General features: G+C 42.5%; 1 protein-coding gene across 1 annotated transcript in view; it reads right to left on the reverse strand.

The window, feature by feature from the left end:
• Positions 1–1,373: 1,373 nt before the first annotated feature.
• The window catches only part of smurf2 (SMAD specific E3 ubiquitin protein ligase 2), a 48,044-nt gene continuing 31,806 nt past the window's right edge, over positions 1,374–17,611 (reverse strand). Inside the window, 13 exon segments of the mRNA XM_018698614.2 lie at positions 1,374–3,991; positions 4,147–4,222; positions 5,898–6,099; positions 6,188–6,446; positions 6,916–6,947; positions 6,949–7,095; positions 7,642–7,756; positions 8,020–8,123; positions 9,584–9,785; positions 14,259–14,306; positions 14,430–14,588; positions 15,752–15,836; positions 17,173–17,387. Coding sequence (XP_018554130.1) covers positions 3,892–3,991; positions 4,147–4,222; positions 5,898–6,099; positions 6,188–6,446; positions 6,916–6,947; positions 6,949–7,095; positions 7,642–7,756; positions 8,020–8,123; positions 9,584–9,785; positions 14,259–14,306; positions 14,430–14,588; positions 15,752–15,836; positions 17,173–17,387 — 1,744 coding nt within the window. The 3' untranslated portion in view covers positions 1,374–3,891.

Genomic DNA, 17,611 nt, shown 5'->3' on the forward strand with positions numbered 1-17,611 from the left:
GAGGAAGTTCACCTTCCGATTTATTCATCCGCCGGGCCGTTTTCAACTTCAGCTTCTCACGATTGAAAACATAGATACATAGCAGCGATACTGTGTCACTGCGTTTTAAACTCACTTTAACTCTTATTGTAAATCATACACCTAATTCCCCTGAGCTTTCCACTTACTATGCTTAAGTTAGACCAGACAAAATCGCACGAGTAAAGTTTTCCTTAAATCACACACTGCTTTTGTTGTTCTTAACAATCAGAAACAACGTTTTGAATCTTTTATTACATTTCAAATGCCAGATTGAAAAGAAAAAACATAAAAAGTCTCCTTTCCGACCCCTCCTTTTGAACGTACAGTATTTGATTATTACAACAAATGTTGGCGGAAGAATATGTACGAGACAGAAACTGGTGATCCGGCTTTTCACTGTGCTTCCGTGTGAATTACCGTAAGTGACGTCATCTGGACCAACCCAAACATGTAAAGGACTACTTTTTTTCTCCTCTACTTTTAAAACAAGACCCCATGTGTAATACATTTTCACTTAACCCAAAGCAAATATTAAGGATTTATTACAGATTATTTTGGTACAAAATTGGAATACTGGTATTTAGAGTGTGGTAGAAAGCAGGTCTCTTCCTGTTTGTATATAGGCTCTCTGTGGGCTAAAAAATGGACCACAATGGATAAACTTATGCAGAAAGGGAGGTTCACTCACTGACTGAATAAAAAAAAATATGATAGTAATAATAATTAAAAAAAACAATTTTTAACTTTTTAACTATCAGGGTTTTTTTTACTTATTTAACCCAAGGCTTTTATTTTACTATTTTCAATAAATGGAAGCATGAAAATATGAACCATTTTTATCTTAAGATAAGATAAATAAATGTACTTTATTGAACCAGTGAGGGAAATTCTTGTCTTATCTTCTATTCTTCTCTTTACAGTCTGTGTATAAAGTTTAGCAGAGATCTGTCTGTATGATGCAGTTGCACATTTACAAAAAAACAAAAATTGTACTTGACACCTTTTCCCTCCCCCAACCACCCTGTTCATTGTCATCTCGTCCTGTTTCCCTGCCCCCCAGGGAGACATCTGCCAGACGTTTTAATCCAGAGTGGTATCAGTGACTGCACAGTGGGTGGTCGGGGACATGCTACATTCAAATGTAAAACATGAGTCTTTACTTCCCCCACTCGACATTTAACCTCAGCCACTATGGCACTAACAAGCCCCTGATCATGTGCTCTAATGTACCAAAGGACACTACCATATTAAGTAGTCTAACAATAATTCATATTAAGGAGTGTTCTTATTTATGGCAACTGAAAGATCCATTTAAAAGTTAAAAAAAGATGGATATATCTTTGTACAAGGCCTTACATTGTTAGACAAAGGCAAGTTTAATTAGAACTAATTACACACAAAAATAAAATACTCTTACAAAATGATAGTGTTAACATACATCAAATTGCATCAGTCAGCTATGAGAGATATAGTCCTGCTAAGTGGATCATGCTATTTTAAAAAAACAAAACAAAACAAAACAAAACAGAAAAGAGCGGCATCTCTCAACTTTGACTTGTTTAATAAAAAGTTCAGTTCTTCAATGAGAGGCAGCTATGGGGCAATGCTGAGTAATGTAGTGTAGGAACAGACAGTAGGGCGATCAGCTTGTGCACTGGACTTAAAGGTGAATGAATATCTGGTGCAGAAGTTGCCATTAAAATACACATGGCGACCTCATTCTGTTTGTGTGCAATTCCTCTTTTCAGTTCAAGAAAATCTTTTTTTTTTCTACTTAAGTTAAAGATAAATTACAGGTTGTTTGATCCACATATATGAACAATATCTTATTACTGTACAAAGCACCATCTGAGGACACTTTTCACTTTGCATACACTTGTCTACATAAAAGAATGAAAACAAACAGTTCATTTTTTTTAGTGTATGCAAACGTTAAGAACAGTCCATGGTCATAGAGATTGGTAGACAGGCAGCATCTTCTGAAAACATTCAAGATTTTCATTTTTAATCGTAGAAAACAATCCCGCTTTCTCTAAAAAAAAAAAAAAAACTAAAAAAAAAACATCACTGATAGGACTGTATAGCAGGCTAAAACAGGAGTTCATCTCATTCAGTTCACTTTCAACCAAAAGCACATATGGAGACATGCAACAGCTACTGTGTCTTAATGGTCTGCTGTGGGCAAAACAACGCAAGTGACAACACTTTTTTAACCCCTTAACATTCAGGAAATCCAAGACAAATGGTCAGAATTGTTTTTTTGTCGGTCGTCAGATCAAATGACGTCACAAACTACAAATGACATCTCCTGAGAATGTGGCTAGGTAGAGCTCCTGGGTTTCTTGGAAATGTTTGGTGGCCACAAACAGGTATGAGCATGAGTAGTGTACCGTGCACGTTAAAAGCAGTAGTATGTCAGTGAGTAAGGTTGCCAATATGAGACAAAAAGTTAATGCTATTTAGCACCACATGGCTAGAAGGTAGTAGAGGTTTTTCTTTTCCACCCCCCCTTCCCCCCTCCCCAATGACAAAATGGAGGCAACACAGAGTAGAGTATGATGGACTTTGGACTCTTCTGAATAGAATACCATTAGAAATTAATGGTAGGTTTCATGGTAGTGACATTAATATAGCCCAGCTACAAATGACAAACTGTTAAAAAAGATTAATAGAAGGAAAACAACACACCACCATATGTAGCTCCAGGATGAAATCAGTAGAATTTAAAGGGTCCGCTCAATATTTGCAAAGATTCATTCATTCAAAAATCTTTATGGCACTCAGAGGACATTGTGATTTTAAGATTTTTTGCCCTTAAGACATATGTCTCCTTGTACAGTATGAGAGAGGTTATGCCAAGCAATAGACCACAGCATTCTTTAGTGAAACTCTGTCAAGCTTAATTCTGTTTTCACAAATTGTCTTCTATAATTTAAACAGTGACACTTAACATTTAAAAGAATTTATTTTTCTGAAACAATGGAAAGGGGTTTCTGAAATATAACAACAATAAATTATATATATTATATAGAATTTTATTGTTTCTTTTTCAATTTTCCCTGTTATATAAAAATAACACATTTCAAGCTATTCATTCATTTCCAAACAAAACTAGCTGTCAAACGTGTGAAATAGGATTTTTGCTGGGAATGCAGCACTAGTTGGGCAGCGACTCAGGTGCAGACGTCCCTGCTGCTGTCTTTGGAGAGGGTTGTAAACAGTCGGGCTCTGCCTAATTCAGTCTCTAGTCTCGCCTTCTCATTCACACACATCCCCGTTTTTCCAGCCTTGGCGTTACTGATAGCCCCCGCATGATCGCTCTGAAGCACCAAACAGCCCGAGTCATGCACACCATCCAAATTTAGTGTTTCAAAGTGGTTGTGGTAACCGATAATAACCCTGTACTCTAGCAAACAAACCAGTCTTGTTAATGACGTTTCAGAGTGGACTGACCTTGTGTTCTGCTTGGTAAAATGGAGCATTGCTACATGGATACAGTCTATTTTTTTAAATGCTAAAATGAACTTAGAAAAAAGGGAAGAGCCAGCAAATTTTGCAGGTTCCACAAGTTAGTAAATAGTCTGAGTTATTAGCAGCTGAAGAGATCCTTTTCAATGATAAAAAAAGACATAAAGGAGGGCTGGAGGGTCTAAAAAAAAACCCACAGTCAGATGACATTTTCTGGTCTTCTCTGCCCACCCTCCCTTAGCTTGGCCACATGTCCCTGGGAAGTATGGGCATCCCTGGGTGAAGCAACCGTGGATGACCCCCGTCTGAGTGGATTGATTTGTTGGAGGAGGGGTGGGTGGGGGGCTCATCATGGCCAAACCATGTTGCTTCTAGTTGCAGAGCTCTGCTTGCATCTGTGGCTCACTCTACGGCAAAGCCACACGTCTCCTCAATGGCAGTAAGCAACTTGTCGTACAGTTTGTCATAGTGCTCGTAGGGAGGAATGTCGATCCGATTGAAACTGCGGGAAAGCAGAGGGAGAGAGCAGATTTTAAAATGGTGTAGCACTGAAAACACAACACACAAAGATGATTGCTACTTCTCTTCCCTTCAGTGTTAAAGGCAGGCACTGTGTCACATGCTCAGAGAGTATTATAATGTTGACAGTCTGCTCACCAGGTGTGGGCTTTGGGGAGGTTGTTGGTGCTGGCATCAATCTGATGGATGGTAAAGAGTCGTGGGCCAGCAGCACCTGTAGAAAAACCAACAGTTAAGTAAACTGGAACTTCACACACCTGCACATGCAGATATTTACACAGTTTGACATCTATTTAAATGGAGGCAAAGAGCCCAGAGGATTTTAACCTTAGAGGCAAGTGAATACCTAATTGTGAAATTTAATCACTACTGAATACTTAATGTTAAATTTTAAATAGCACTGAATTTATCACACTGAAATATTATATATTACATAATATATAATATATAATATCTATTAAAACCAAATATTTGAAATTCTGAATTTAGATTTTTCCTCTATGAAATTTCCAGGTCATTTAATATGATTAATAATTGATTAATAATATAATATGATTCTGTTTTTTCAGTATTCAAAAGGTTGAAATTCAGATGCTAAAATTCAAGCGAAAAATTCAAACGTGAACATCTGGGTTACCCAGGATAATCAACCTGAAAGTCTGAAAGGAATCACTCTGTTCTATCATGTTCCCCTAGAAGAGGAAAGTTCAGGCGAGTAACTGGTTTAAATTACACAACTTGAAATTACCGTCAGGAAATCTCAAAATGGGAGTATGCTATAAATTCAGTGATATTTAAATTCAAACATTAAATATCTAGTCCTTTACTTTCTTCCACACTGTAAGAAAAGGCAATGTGTGCAAAGGTATGAACTGACACAGAAAGCATCTAGTCATTACAGACTGAGCTGTATCATTTGTAAAATGTTTCATAATATTTGTTTATGTGTCTAAGTTCTGAAGACTTGACAGTGTTACAAATTTAAGTTACATCTTAACATTGACTTTCCAGTTAAAACAAAACAATAAAGAATGACTGACATCCTTTGTAGAGGACTGAAATCACTCATTATGGCATTACGTGCCTATGTGATGTTTACTGTTACTGAAGACAAACCTATTTATTGTGTTATTCAGATGGTTCTGAGAGTTGTCCAACAATTCTCAGTAAATCTAGTACACTGTACAGTATTTAGATACCAGCAGTGCTGAATGACTTGACTTTGTCCCTTAACTGTGGCCTTATGGCCAGCTTTTAGAATCAAAGCAATACCACAGAGTCACAGACACTGTAAGTTCAAGTTTGCGTGCGAGTTGTTTTTGGATTTTTTTGGCTTCTGCTGATGTTTTGACCAAGAGAGGATGGCCATGTTATATAAAAGGTGTGTAAGGGCGCTGTCTGCCTGTGGATCACGGTGTACTCCTCATGCCTGGGTGCTCTGTCTCTGGGCAGCACTGTCTGCCAGGATGGACCTGCTGAACCACTGCACTATGCGCAGACTCAGGGTTCATCTCAGGTCGGAGAAACCCAGAGACACAGACACACACACACACAGAGAGAGGCAAAGAATCCCAAACACACATCCCAGATTGTGTTGACAGAGCTTGTGAGTGGTGAGCACGCTGTGTGTAACAAAGAGACAGTAAAGACTGTACTACTACACCTCTACTCTCTACTAACAGTACTAACAGTATAAATGGCACTTAGCATTTCACACAACTTTCAACTGTAACCTGTATGACCTGACTCAGTCTGGTCTAAGTCCATCACATAAAGAAGGCAATTCATGCATAGCTATTCCATGCTAGAGTTTTCATACACACATAAGACTTTCTTACATTTACTACATAACAATTCCATATGTAGTATTTTGTCCTGGCTGTTATTACCTTGGAGGGCCTTAAAGCCCTGCAGAGGAACTCTGGAGGAGCCAGTGACAAACTGCAGCAGCCGGGCTCTGCGCTCCTCGTCGAACGACTCCACAGCCTTCCAGAACCATTTCACAATGTTGCTGTCCGGAGTGCAGTGTTTGAGCCGCGTGTTGGACTTCCAGTCGTTGATGTCGATTTTACCCAGGCCACATACAATCAGCTACAGGGAGACAAATTGTCTCACTAAGTCGAATTACATGTATTTGTGGGTGAATCAAGAAATACAACATGAAGAGACATTTATGTACCTCTAGCTCCTTCTCATCGAAAGCCTTGAGCAGGTGTTGAGGGATGACCTCATTGAAGCCCTTCTGCAGAGCCAGGAACTGGGCCTCGATGCCTCGCAGAAAACGCCAGTTGACGTAGAGTCGCACATACTCCTTCTTGGTGTCCTGGGTGACGGGGATGCTCTTACCGTTGGGCTTGAGCTCATGCTGGATGATCTCTCCATAGGCATTGTGTTCTACGCAGAAGGTGTGGTCCAGCACACCTGTGATGTCATTGTCCCTGAAGAGACGGAGGAACCTTACAATTAGTATTTACGGGTAACTCTAGGATTTTGCACAGGGACTACTGGTTACAAAACAAACAAAAACTAAGTGCTTCCCAGTAAAACACTGGTGAGCTCTTCTTTGTTGAATGTGTACTGATCAGTGAAACCATGTATTGTTAAGCTGCAGTGAAAACATTTGCCAGAAAACAAATGTTTAGGGACCAGTGATGTAAGAAATATTCAAAAACCCTTGGGAGCGCTGTCATCATATTATGGTTAAGAGATCTTCATGTGGGCAAAACGTCTAACAATTTTTTTTACTTCTATACATTTAAGATGAGTTGAGTGTGCAAAGAAAGAAATACGAAGCATAACTGTATATGATGTGTCGTTGTTATTGGTCCAGAAATCCTTTCCCCCTTTCGTTTACATGTAAAAGTCAATACCGTTTTTGACTTGTATAAAAGTGTGTCTTATACGTACAGGATCCAGACAAGGCTGTTGTGCAGATCAGGGGTCAACAGACTCCATGTCATCCAGGGTAATGGGTTTACCCAGCAGCTGTTTGTAGAAGGGCAGAGTAAAGCCACCGTCTATGTAGTGGCCATGGAACACTGCCATCCCCATGATACGTCCGACGAAGTGAAAGTACGACAAGTGCTCCTTCAGGGAGACAAAATATCTTTAGTTTCCAAATGAACAGACAGCAGAGCTGAGTGTTTAAAGCATGTCTGGGACTGACATCCTGCTCTCCTCCAGACTATATGTAACATACACAAACATCTCTGACATTAGGAATTTATTACTCAGAGGAAGAGATTACAATATTAAACCACTGAATTCCCCTTTGACACACCATCGTACTCTCCATGAACAGCGCAGTCTCAGCACAAGAGTTAAACCACTGCTTCACTCATGCAGAAGTCTATTCACGAGATCATGCCTGCTGACTAGAGAGCAACAGTTACATGGACCAACGCCAGCCCAAACAAACAGAGAGTGATGAAGTTGTGTAACAGAAAACAAAATAATCCAAACCCCTGATAGTGTCTAAACCGAGGCCTGTGTCTGGCTGGATTATTTATATGTGACATATGCCACTGGGTTGAGACTTTCATCTGAAACATCTTAAGGCCATGAGAGTCGGTATGTTAGCGCTATGCAATACAGGTTGATACTTTTATGTTGTCAGTAGTGACTGTGACTCACAGGGTTCACAGCAGAGTCTGGGTTTATCTGCAGGGTGTAGATGTCATCGCGGGAGTACTGGAACAGGCCGTAGTATGGGTTCAGCATCTCGTGCGACAGCAGGTAAAGCCACTCCCTGTACAGCACACAGGGAGGAGATGGCAGGGGAGGAAACAGAGAGAGACACCAGTTAGATCCTCTGTATTATTATTCTGAGTTCAGAACAAACTGTGGAAAAACTATTGCTGATGAAGAAATTACTGTCCCAAAACTGACAACAAGAGTGAGTGAATTGTGTGATTTGGCACGCGTCCACTAGGAGGCAGACCTCTGTAAAAAGTGGTGCAGTATTTCCATCCCAGTCCCATCTAGCCTGCTTCTTTTGCTGTGGCCTCTTACCTGGCCACTCCTCCATAGTCGAGCCCCTCTTCCCCTCTAAACTTCACCATTAGCCTTTTCCACAGGTCCTTCGGTCTCATCTTCATCACCTGTCGATACGATTCCTGCAGCACAGACATGAATGAGCACATTCACACCGTTGTCAAGGACAGTGACAGTCAAGCAGCTGTTGACCTTATTGCTCTGTATTTGCCCTCCTAGCTGCTGATGCAGAGCTATCTGGTTCTATATGAGGAACATTTAAAGGGAAGACATTTATCTACCTGACTCTGGGGCCAAACATCATGTGTGACCAGTTCCAGTGATGCACACACCCCTCTACACTCCTGTCATTCAAACCCCAAACTCTGAATTATTGCACCTGTTAAACATGGCAACTGCTTGACCAAAGGCTGAGACTATTCTTAAAGTAGTCAAGTTAAGAGCTGCACAAAAAGAAAGAAATGAGGCAGACTGGTGTTACAACAGTTATTTTCAATTGGTTCTCTGTTGTGAGGCCGAGATCTCTCCGCCTCAATTGGTGTTCATCTCCATGTGCAGACGGCTCACAGCGTCAGGGGGAGGTTCATTTAAAGTGGATTAGGGGCAGTTATAATAAACACAGCCATAAGACTATAATAACACAGCCTCTCCGACAGCCAGGTTCCACTGTGCCCTCCAGATACAGCAGACAACTGAGAGGTGCTGTGGGAGAAATGGGAATGTCTTATCTATGCCGAAAAGTACACATAAAGACAGCTCTGACAGCCCACCAGCTAACACTTGCCTATTCAGTCATAATTTAATGCTTCAGCTGGTCTGGAGAAGCTATGCAGTTATGTCTCGCTCAACCTCAAGACGTCCTCTGCCCCCCCCTCCTCCACCACCACCACCACCACTCCCCACCCACTCCGCCCCTCTCACTCTCTCACATTGAGATCAGCCAACAAAAATGTCTTCGTTCAGATTAACAGACGCGGCTGTTCCAGCACATTCCAGTGCATATTTTATGAGGGTCATGCAGTCTGTTGCAGGTGTTGTTGCTCTGATGAAGGCCCCGCACCTCCTAGATGCAGAAAAAAACTCCCCCGCTAAGAAAATGTACTTGAGAAAATCCTCATCTCAAACAAGAGGTCTGCTTTAGATTTTGAACAGACTACCTTCACACATCATGGATAACCGCGTGTGTGTGAGAAATCATTCTCACAGCCAAACTGCTGTGGGCAATGACCTTTATGGGGGTAGACAAGAGAAAAGAATCTAACATAACTTAGGTGAGTCTATAAATAACTTCAACAAAGAACTGTTTCTTGCTTACAGTACCAAATGTAAATTTTTTGGCTGGAGTTTGGGGGGAAATAGGGGCAGGTGGTTGTGCAATGAAGCAAATATTACATCACTGTCATGTTTTCCTAGCATTTTGTTATGCATTTTAATTTCTTTCACGCATCCTCTGGCTGTGACAACTGAATTTCCCTCTGGGTTAAATTATGTACCCATTTCTGAGTATCTTTAATAACTGGCACCCCTCGTGAGTTTCAGATGATATGATGACATGACTGAGCTTGTTTCTTTCCATCGTCACCTCAAAGATCTCCTCGCGGGACACCTCAATGCGGCAGTGGCCAGCCTGGGGCTGCTGCTGGGACAGTTCCTGGCGGAGGATCTTGAGCTTCTGAACAAGGTCTCGCTTGTACTTGGGAACCGTGAGGCACTCGGCCTCCTCTGGGAGCTGACCAGGGGACACCAGAGCCTGCTGGGTCTGTTCCTTCAGCTGGTTCTGACGACTGGAAGGCACACGAAGAGGGAGAGAGGCAGAAAGGAGCAGAATGGGAAAGAGATGAGAGAAAAAAAGGCCAAGAGAAAGACAGAGAGAGGAGACAAGATGAAAGGCAAAAATGGTGTACCAATACAAAATGTAAACATGCTTACTTGTGTGAAATAAAGTAAGCAAGCACTTGTACAAAAATAACAGGAGGAACGCCAAGATACTCAAAATACAGCTTTCTGTGTCCTTTGCTGACTGCAGAGAACGAGGAGTAAACACTGAGGTCATCTGGGAAGCACATCAAGTCAAACAGCTGCCTCGGCCCCTCGCAGACAGACAGACATAGGTGAAGGTGGGATTACTGGAGGTAAGACATCCTGCTCACCCTCACTCACTTACCACCCTTTTCACAAAACACACACACACACCTTCCTCACTCCTCCTCTCCACCTGGCAGAGGCCTGGTGGTCTCACACAGAGAGATGACTGAACTAAAATAAGGTTTTCTACGGGAGAGCAGCAGAATGTGACACAGGGAAAGAAAGTTCTGCAAATCTCTGTTGCTTTTGACTCATCACGTACACTTGAGGTAATGCAGGGTCACTGAGGCCACTACACAGAGGCAGACTGGTTCATTTTGACAAGTCTAAAAGTTTGTCTTAAGAGGCAGAGAGAAAGAGAGTACTGCAGACACTGATAGATAGTAACTCATAACATGTACTGGTCTACAAAGCCAAGGTGCAGTAACTAATTATTTGGTCAAAATTGAGTTAGGACAGGATTTATCATCTATATTATTATATGAAAATGATTATGTCATATGACTGTATGGTTTATGGGGGAAAAAGCATGTGAAGTTGTCAGAGACAGACGACTAGAAAGAAGAGCTCTTTCAAGGGAAAGCTAGCTGGGCAGATAGCCAGGGCTAGCCTTAGCTAAAACTAAAACTAAATGTACATATTTTTCCCCTAGCTGTAAACTGTAATTAATTTAACGATTTGGATGAACCAGTACAAAGCTAATGAGACAGTAGCTGAATACTATCATGACAATGCTATCAGAACATAAAAAGCTCATCTAAATGCCTGCTAAAGCTAACAAGTTTAGCTGAGCAGCAGTGGCTACCATCTGAGCTTTGGACTGTGGTGGAATTCATGTGATGAACCTAAAATTAATTAAAATTAAAATTAATTCAAATATCTAAATGTATCAAATTCTATTTTAATGTATTGAGAGCACTGTAAATTAATAAGTAAGATAATTTACAGTGAAAATAAAATACATTTAATTAAAGACAGGAATGGTGAAAATACACTGTTGTGTAGATACTGTGTTTGCCTCTGAATACTGTCCAAAGGCTGAGTGTAGTATCTGCAATTTTTATGGCAAGCCTGAAAACTCTAAACCATTTTTTCTCCCATTCACAGCTTCTCTTGTAACTGCTCTCTGCCTTTGTAGAGCTGTGCAGTTTCAATGTATAAGCATTCAATTTAAACTGCTTTAACTTTGCAGCTGCTGTTAACATAAGTTCTCAGTTGTCTTTTCGCTCTGCTTCATACAAAAAAAAATTTAGCTACATGTGCTAAAAATAAGAGAATCCCCAGAAAGCAGCATCTGAAACACACAGTAACAAAGAGGTGGTTAACCACAGTATCAATAGTGCGGCTGTGAACATCATCTGTGGGTAATGATGACAGAGGTCTTAACTCTGGCGTAGGCGAATACAACTTTTGAACTGGTCGCTGTGTTTGGGAATACAGCCTCTGAGGGTGGCACAGTAGGGAGGGGGCACACAACACACACACACACACTCACACACAGAATCAAAAGAGCCTTTATAGGTCCAGCACTAAAGGATTATTTGCACAATGGCCTTTTGCACTTCAGTGGGGGGTAGCAGGCACACTCGGCCCTGAGCAGGGTCATAAACACTAGACTCCAGAGCTGAACACAGAGGGTGGTAGGAGCATACACATGTCAGTCTGTATAGTATAGATATGTAGGATGTATTGCTCAAAGTGATGCCAAGATTAAAATAGACATTTTCACACTGACTTTTCAAACCAGTGAAGCAAACAAATACAGGAGGAACCCTAACTGTCAGCCAGATCAGTTCCTGTCGAAACACAGTTGTCAGATGTTAATTTAGCTCAAGACTCCCACTCTAAAGCACCCGCCCAACAGCTTGCATTTTCCTCTACCACAATGACAACTTCTCCTTAACAAAGTGGCTGAAAAGCCAAACTGGATTCTGCTGGGCAGACACCAGAAACCAAACTCAATCACTTCCTGCTATCCCAGAAAGCCACAGGGCCCCATAGGACACTCGAGACCTCCTCATGAATCCCTTTATTTCCTGCAGACTAGACTCAGAGGGAGGGAAGGCAAGGGGGGGGGGCAGGAAGGGCACTCTCCCGACAGCACCCAAACACTGTAGACAGCTCAGAGGGTGGGAGGGAAGGAAGGAGAGAGGAGGCACAGCGCATCTCATCCTGCACTTTCACCCATAAATCAAACATTCCTGCTCTGTCTCTCTGGCTCTTTCTATCGTGGTTACAGACAAACATGATCCACAGTTCTTTCTTCTCTTTACAGCTCTTTACTGATGAGCATGCCTCTGGTGCATGTTACCTGAAGACGCTCTCTGCAGAGACAACTCAATGTAATAAAAGCAATGTTTTTGCTATACGACAAATCACAAACGTCTTGGAACTGACACAGTCATTTCTCATGCAGCTGTACAGAGGGCAGTCCTGCAGCCGGGTCTTAAAACCAGACAAGGATTCAGTTACCTACTGAATAGTGACCTTGACTAGTGAGGGAGCTTGGATTCAGCAGAAGATTGCAACATCATAGGGGGAATATAACCAAAACCGTGCTCTGGATGCTCAGGCAGTGTCTTGAGCAAATAAAAAGTCCAATAAACTGTAACTTTGATGGACATACATAAATATATATATCAAACATTTTTGTGGGATGACGGCACATGAGGGGTGAAAATTTCTAAAATCCCTGAGTTGATAAAAGGCAGATGTCTTCAGATGGAAATTCACGACGACTGATATCTTTTCCAGAGTTTTGTCACAAGCGAGAAAGTCACTCCAAAGTGTGTTCAATTTGCAGTTATAGAGCAACTTTAGTTAGGACTGAAAGTGCACCAAAAAAGGCCAAAGATTATCTATTACAGTTTTCATGTAATTAGAATGGATTGAGGAAGGCTCAGGTTAAACCTTAGTCACATGCCATTTATAAAGAAGTTATTTCACAAAACTCAGGCCAAGGTCCATGTGTCCTTGAATAACCAGAAGATGTACAGCACTCTACAACCCAATTCTTTTATATTTCACTTTTTACTTTACAATAAAGTTATATAATAAAAATGTGCCAATGTACTTAATGATAACAGCACAATACCAGTAATACCATCGACATTTATAGTTATAGACACACCATTTGTTTTCTCTTTATAAAATGATTCCTCTGATATTACTTAAAAAACACACACATTTCCTGGGTTTGATGTGAGGTAATTATCCTACCAGCAGACGTATACAATAGAGAGATTTTCACACATCTGGGCATAATCATGCTCATGACAAAATTCCTACATTAAAAACTAATGTGGCGTGCCAGGCTACATTTTTATAAGACTTTTCAGAGGCCATAGATGAAAAAAAGAAAAACGAATACAAAATCCCAAACACGTTCTTTGATCCATCAGAACAGGAAAATAAGAAACTTGATCTCTCCGTCGATGCATTCCGTCTCTCTCTGCACGGAGGAGGAATGAGGTCAGGCGGAGGAGGCCCTCCAAGGCACCCATACACTGCTCCACCTTTGTGGAGCAAAGGCCTATGGGCAATTCTATGGCTATCGTAGCATAGTGTTTGAACAGCTGCACAGGGGAAAAAATTCTGAACACGTTCATCCATGCACACAGGCATGTACCAAGCACAGGAGCGCGAAGCAACACACACAAATCTATGCAGATGGACACACACGTACACACACATGTGCACACACACAGTTCATTCATTGACTAGGGCATCAAATTTATGCTCTGTTTCCTGGACGTAAGACGCTCCTCCGCTACAGACACAGCAGCCTTGGTTTCCAGTCTGCTATCTGATGTCTGGCCAAAGCCAGCTTTGTGACGGATTGTGTGCTAAAACGCCTTTATGATCAAAACCTCTGTGGGGCTGAGGAATTTAAATTTTTGTGTGGAAAGAAAGACTGTGGGGGAGTGTGCTGTTTATATATTTCTGTGTGTGTGTGTGTGCACTTGTGTGCACAAACGTCTGCTCAGCACAAGCGCTACTCGGAGTGCTGAACCTCTACAGGTGGTGAACACACCTTGGCACAGGATCCCACTGTAAAACATTGACTGAGGGGGAGGCAAAGTGAGTAAGTCTGTGAATGTCTGAGAGTGTGTGTGTGCTTGTGTTGCTGTCTGTGTGCAGTAAGGACTACTGGCACGAAGCCCAAACCTTACCTGACATTCTGACTTTCGATGCCTCCTCGAGAACCATTTGGGCTTGGACTACACATGCAAAACAAAGACAAAACAAAGACAGAAAATAAATCTATCTGCTTTTATATGCTGTTCTTTTATGTGCTGACTAAATTATTTCACTATTTAGCTCAAGGGTGCTGTAGAACCTACTTTAGGACTAGATGCAGGTTGGCGGAGAGGCGCGGGTCTGTGAACTGCGTGGTTCGGTTGTTGTGGTCGACAAAGTAAACCCTCCCGGTGGCAGTGTTCCGTATCTCCCATCCTGGAGGTAGAGGACCCAGCTCCTCACAGTTCACGTTGCTTAGATCTCTGAGAACAGAAGAGAACACAACACAAAACAAAGCATTAGCAAGTGAGAATTTAGGAAAAACAGAGGTAACACAGGGTGGGAACGTTGGGTGGGAAAGAGAGACAAAGCGCGCGCGCACACACACACACACCACCACGCACGCAGCACGCAGGCACGCAGGCACGCACACACCGCACACACACACACACACACACACACACACACCAAATTCTAGGTATAAAACATACCAAAGCACTGACTAACTGGACTCAGGCGGACAGCAGGATTCCGAGATGTCTGAGAAATCACTTTTATTCTATTTTTCTTCTTCCTCCCATCTAAATTATTTACTGCTGCCCTGCAACCCCTTTCAGCTGGACTCCATGGAGACAAAAAGGCTCAGAAATTACAGCAGGCTCACTATGCTGGCGCTGACTTTTCTGTTTTGCATGGTTAAAGCCAAAGGGACCAGAGCCTCACGAGGGATGAGAGCTTGGCAGCTACACCATCTGCTAATGTTGGAGCTGTCTGAGGAGCACTCAGCAAGGTGTGGCGTGACCAATAGCCTCCTATCAAGAGCAATAAAAATATCATCTATCACTCATACACTGATAGACTGCAAAAGAGCAGTGGCCAGGTATTATAATAACAGTCATGTTTTATTGATAGCGTCTGGAGTGCACTGAATCCTGTTTTCGCACATGCACATTTTAGATCTCTGCGCGTGTGCATTTCTTTTTGGAATATGGTAATCAATAGGACACACATGCCTGACAAAGTATTACCCAACAGCCCACGGTATGGCTGACTGAGACCTGTGTGCTGTTGGCCATGTGTCCCCAAAGAAAGGCCTTTCAACGCTCGTGCCAGAGTACTGAATCGCTCTCAGAGCACCGTGACATGGGTCTTCTCACAGCATGTCAGACTCATAATCAGCTGCAGGTTTACGGCAAAGTACAAGGGAACCAGGACTATGAGACTGCCACGACACAAGCTATGGGTAATGTCAGTCTGTATGTAGGCTGACTGATTTAAGCATCTGTGGAACCCCGGATCCATATTAATGTATTTTATTATTCCTGCATGTTTTATATATTTTGCAGTTCATATTGTGGACAGTGAAAAAACGGGGGCACAATATTGCATCATCTCCCTGAGGTCACAGATTTTGTGGCAGATGTACCTGGGTACTCGGGGGTCATGCCATGTGCTGACACCTGTCTGAGTGTGGAGGAAGTACACTTGGCCTTGCTGCGTGGTCCTTTGCTCTGTAAGAAGACATAAAAAGGGAGTTAAATTGATGCAAGCTTTGGGGATCTTTGGCTTGAATAAATTTAAAAGGAAGAAACTAAAACATTTTGCCTCAGCCCAGGCATCAAGTGGGTGTCAAATGTTAACTTCTACAGAAAATGAAATTGAGTTTAATTAACGTGCCACATGTAGACAGATTGTGCTTATAATCTGTCTGCGTAAGAGAGAGATCACACAGATGGAGATAAAAGGACTGCCTGAGTCAGTGGAGATCCCAAAAGGCAGCCAGGAAGAGGCAGCGGAGGGAGTGAGGGGGAGGAAGGGGAGGTGAGAGACAGGGTGAAGAACATTGGAGAGGAAAGGAGAGGAGAGACAGGGTTGTCTGACTTCTGAGTTGGTGAGCTCATTCATCACAGCCTGACAGAGATATTTCCATGGAGCTGCCTGCCAGGGAGCTCTTCTCTGGCATCTCTTTGGACCTACCACCCTGTTTTAACATGCATGTACACGTAACCTTCCAAACCCACACCGACCCGATGAGTGCTCGCTATACGTTGAGCTCACATGAGGAGAATCAGAGCTGCTGACAGGCTTTGTAGGAACTGCCCAAGCATTAAGAAAGTAAGACAGTGATAGAGAGAGCAAGAGATATAGAGAGAGGAGCGCAGCGAGGCTGGGAGCAGTCTAATCTGAGGGACTGAGGGCAAAGCTGTGATACACTTCTATGGCTCTGGCTCCCAAATCCTCCACAAGATTTTAGTGTGAGGATAAACAAAACTCCCTAGGGCTGTGTGGGGATCGCAGTGTGTGTGTGTGTGTGTGTGTGTTTGCTTTTACATGAATGCATCTGATTGTTTGACTATGTGCAGAGAGGAGAACAGAGGGGAGGAGTGAACGGCTGCCGCCAGCCTTTAACAACTAGATCAATTCAATTAGATTGTCTAAAAAGGAGCCAGTATTTCAGGCTCCTTGTGCTGGAGCTGCAGCGTCATCAGAGCAGCTGGACTGAATGAGGACACAGATTAGCTGGGTTACTGAGCCCAGTGTTGAGCACGGAGGAGGGCAGGGGCGAAACAATTAACACAACAGCATTACAATGATGACACAATTCATAGTGGAAGCAAAAACGGTTTTCATAGGAGATACAAAATCTATATATAATGATACATAAGAGTACATATGCTTCATAAACCTTGTGCATTTGGAATTTCTTTAATAAGGACTGAATAAGACTAGTTGATACATTTTCATCAGCTTTATACTTTTCTAGCCACAAGGCAACCTGCAAAGTATATGTAAATGTAAAACTGCTTTTGAACTGCTCATGTGTATGTTCACTGGCTTCCAACTGACCATATCCCTCAGGCAGGTCCGGGGGTGTGTGCAGGTGGGTTCTGCTCATGTAGTTGCGGTGCCTTTGCGAGCGCACCCGTCTCTCCTGGGCCCGCTGGTCGCCATCGCTGGGCGGCAACGCCGTGGTGGGCGTGGCCCCATTCGTACTGATGGGCGTGTTCTCGTCTACGATGCAGCTGAGAGGCCGGCCAGGGCTGGAGTACTCTGACGCAGGCCTGAAAGGAGCAAGAGGGAGAGGAGGAAGATTGGGGAATAGAAAGAGCACAGAGAGGAACAAAAGAAAAGGTTAATCAGTGTAAGAACTGAGACTGCCTGAGGTAAAGCATGATAGCAAAGTGGCTGATACAGATAATAAAAAGGAACAGAAGAACAAAAAACAGAGACAGAGACAAGGCAGGGGAGAGATGCCTCCATTTCCTCTCGTCAGCTCTGTGTCTGC

The sequence above is a fragment of the Lates calcarifer genome, linkage group LG11 (genome assembly GCF_001640805.2).
Source record: "Lates calcarifer isolate ASB-BC8 linkage group LG11, TLL_Latcal_v3, whole genome shotgun sequence".
NCBI lineage: Eukaryota > Metazoa > Chordata > Actinopteri > Centropomidae > Lates > Lates calcarifer.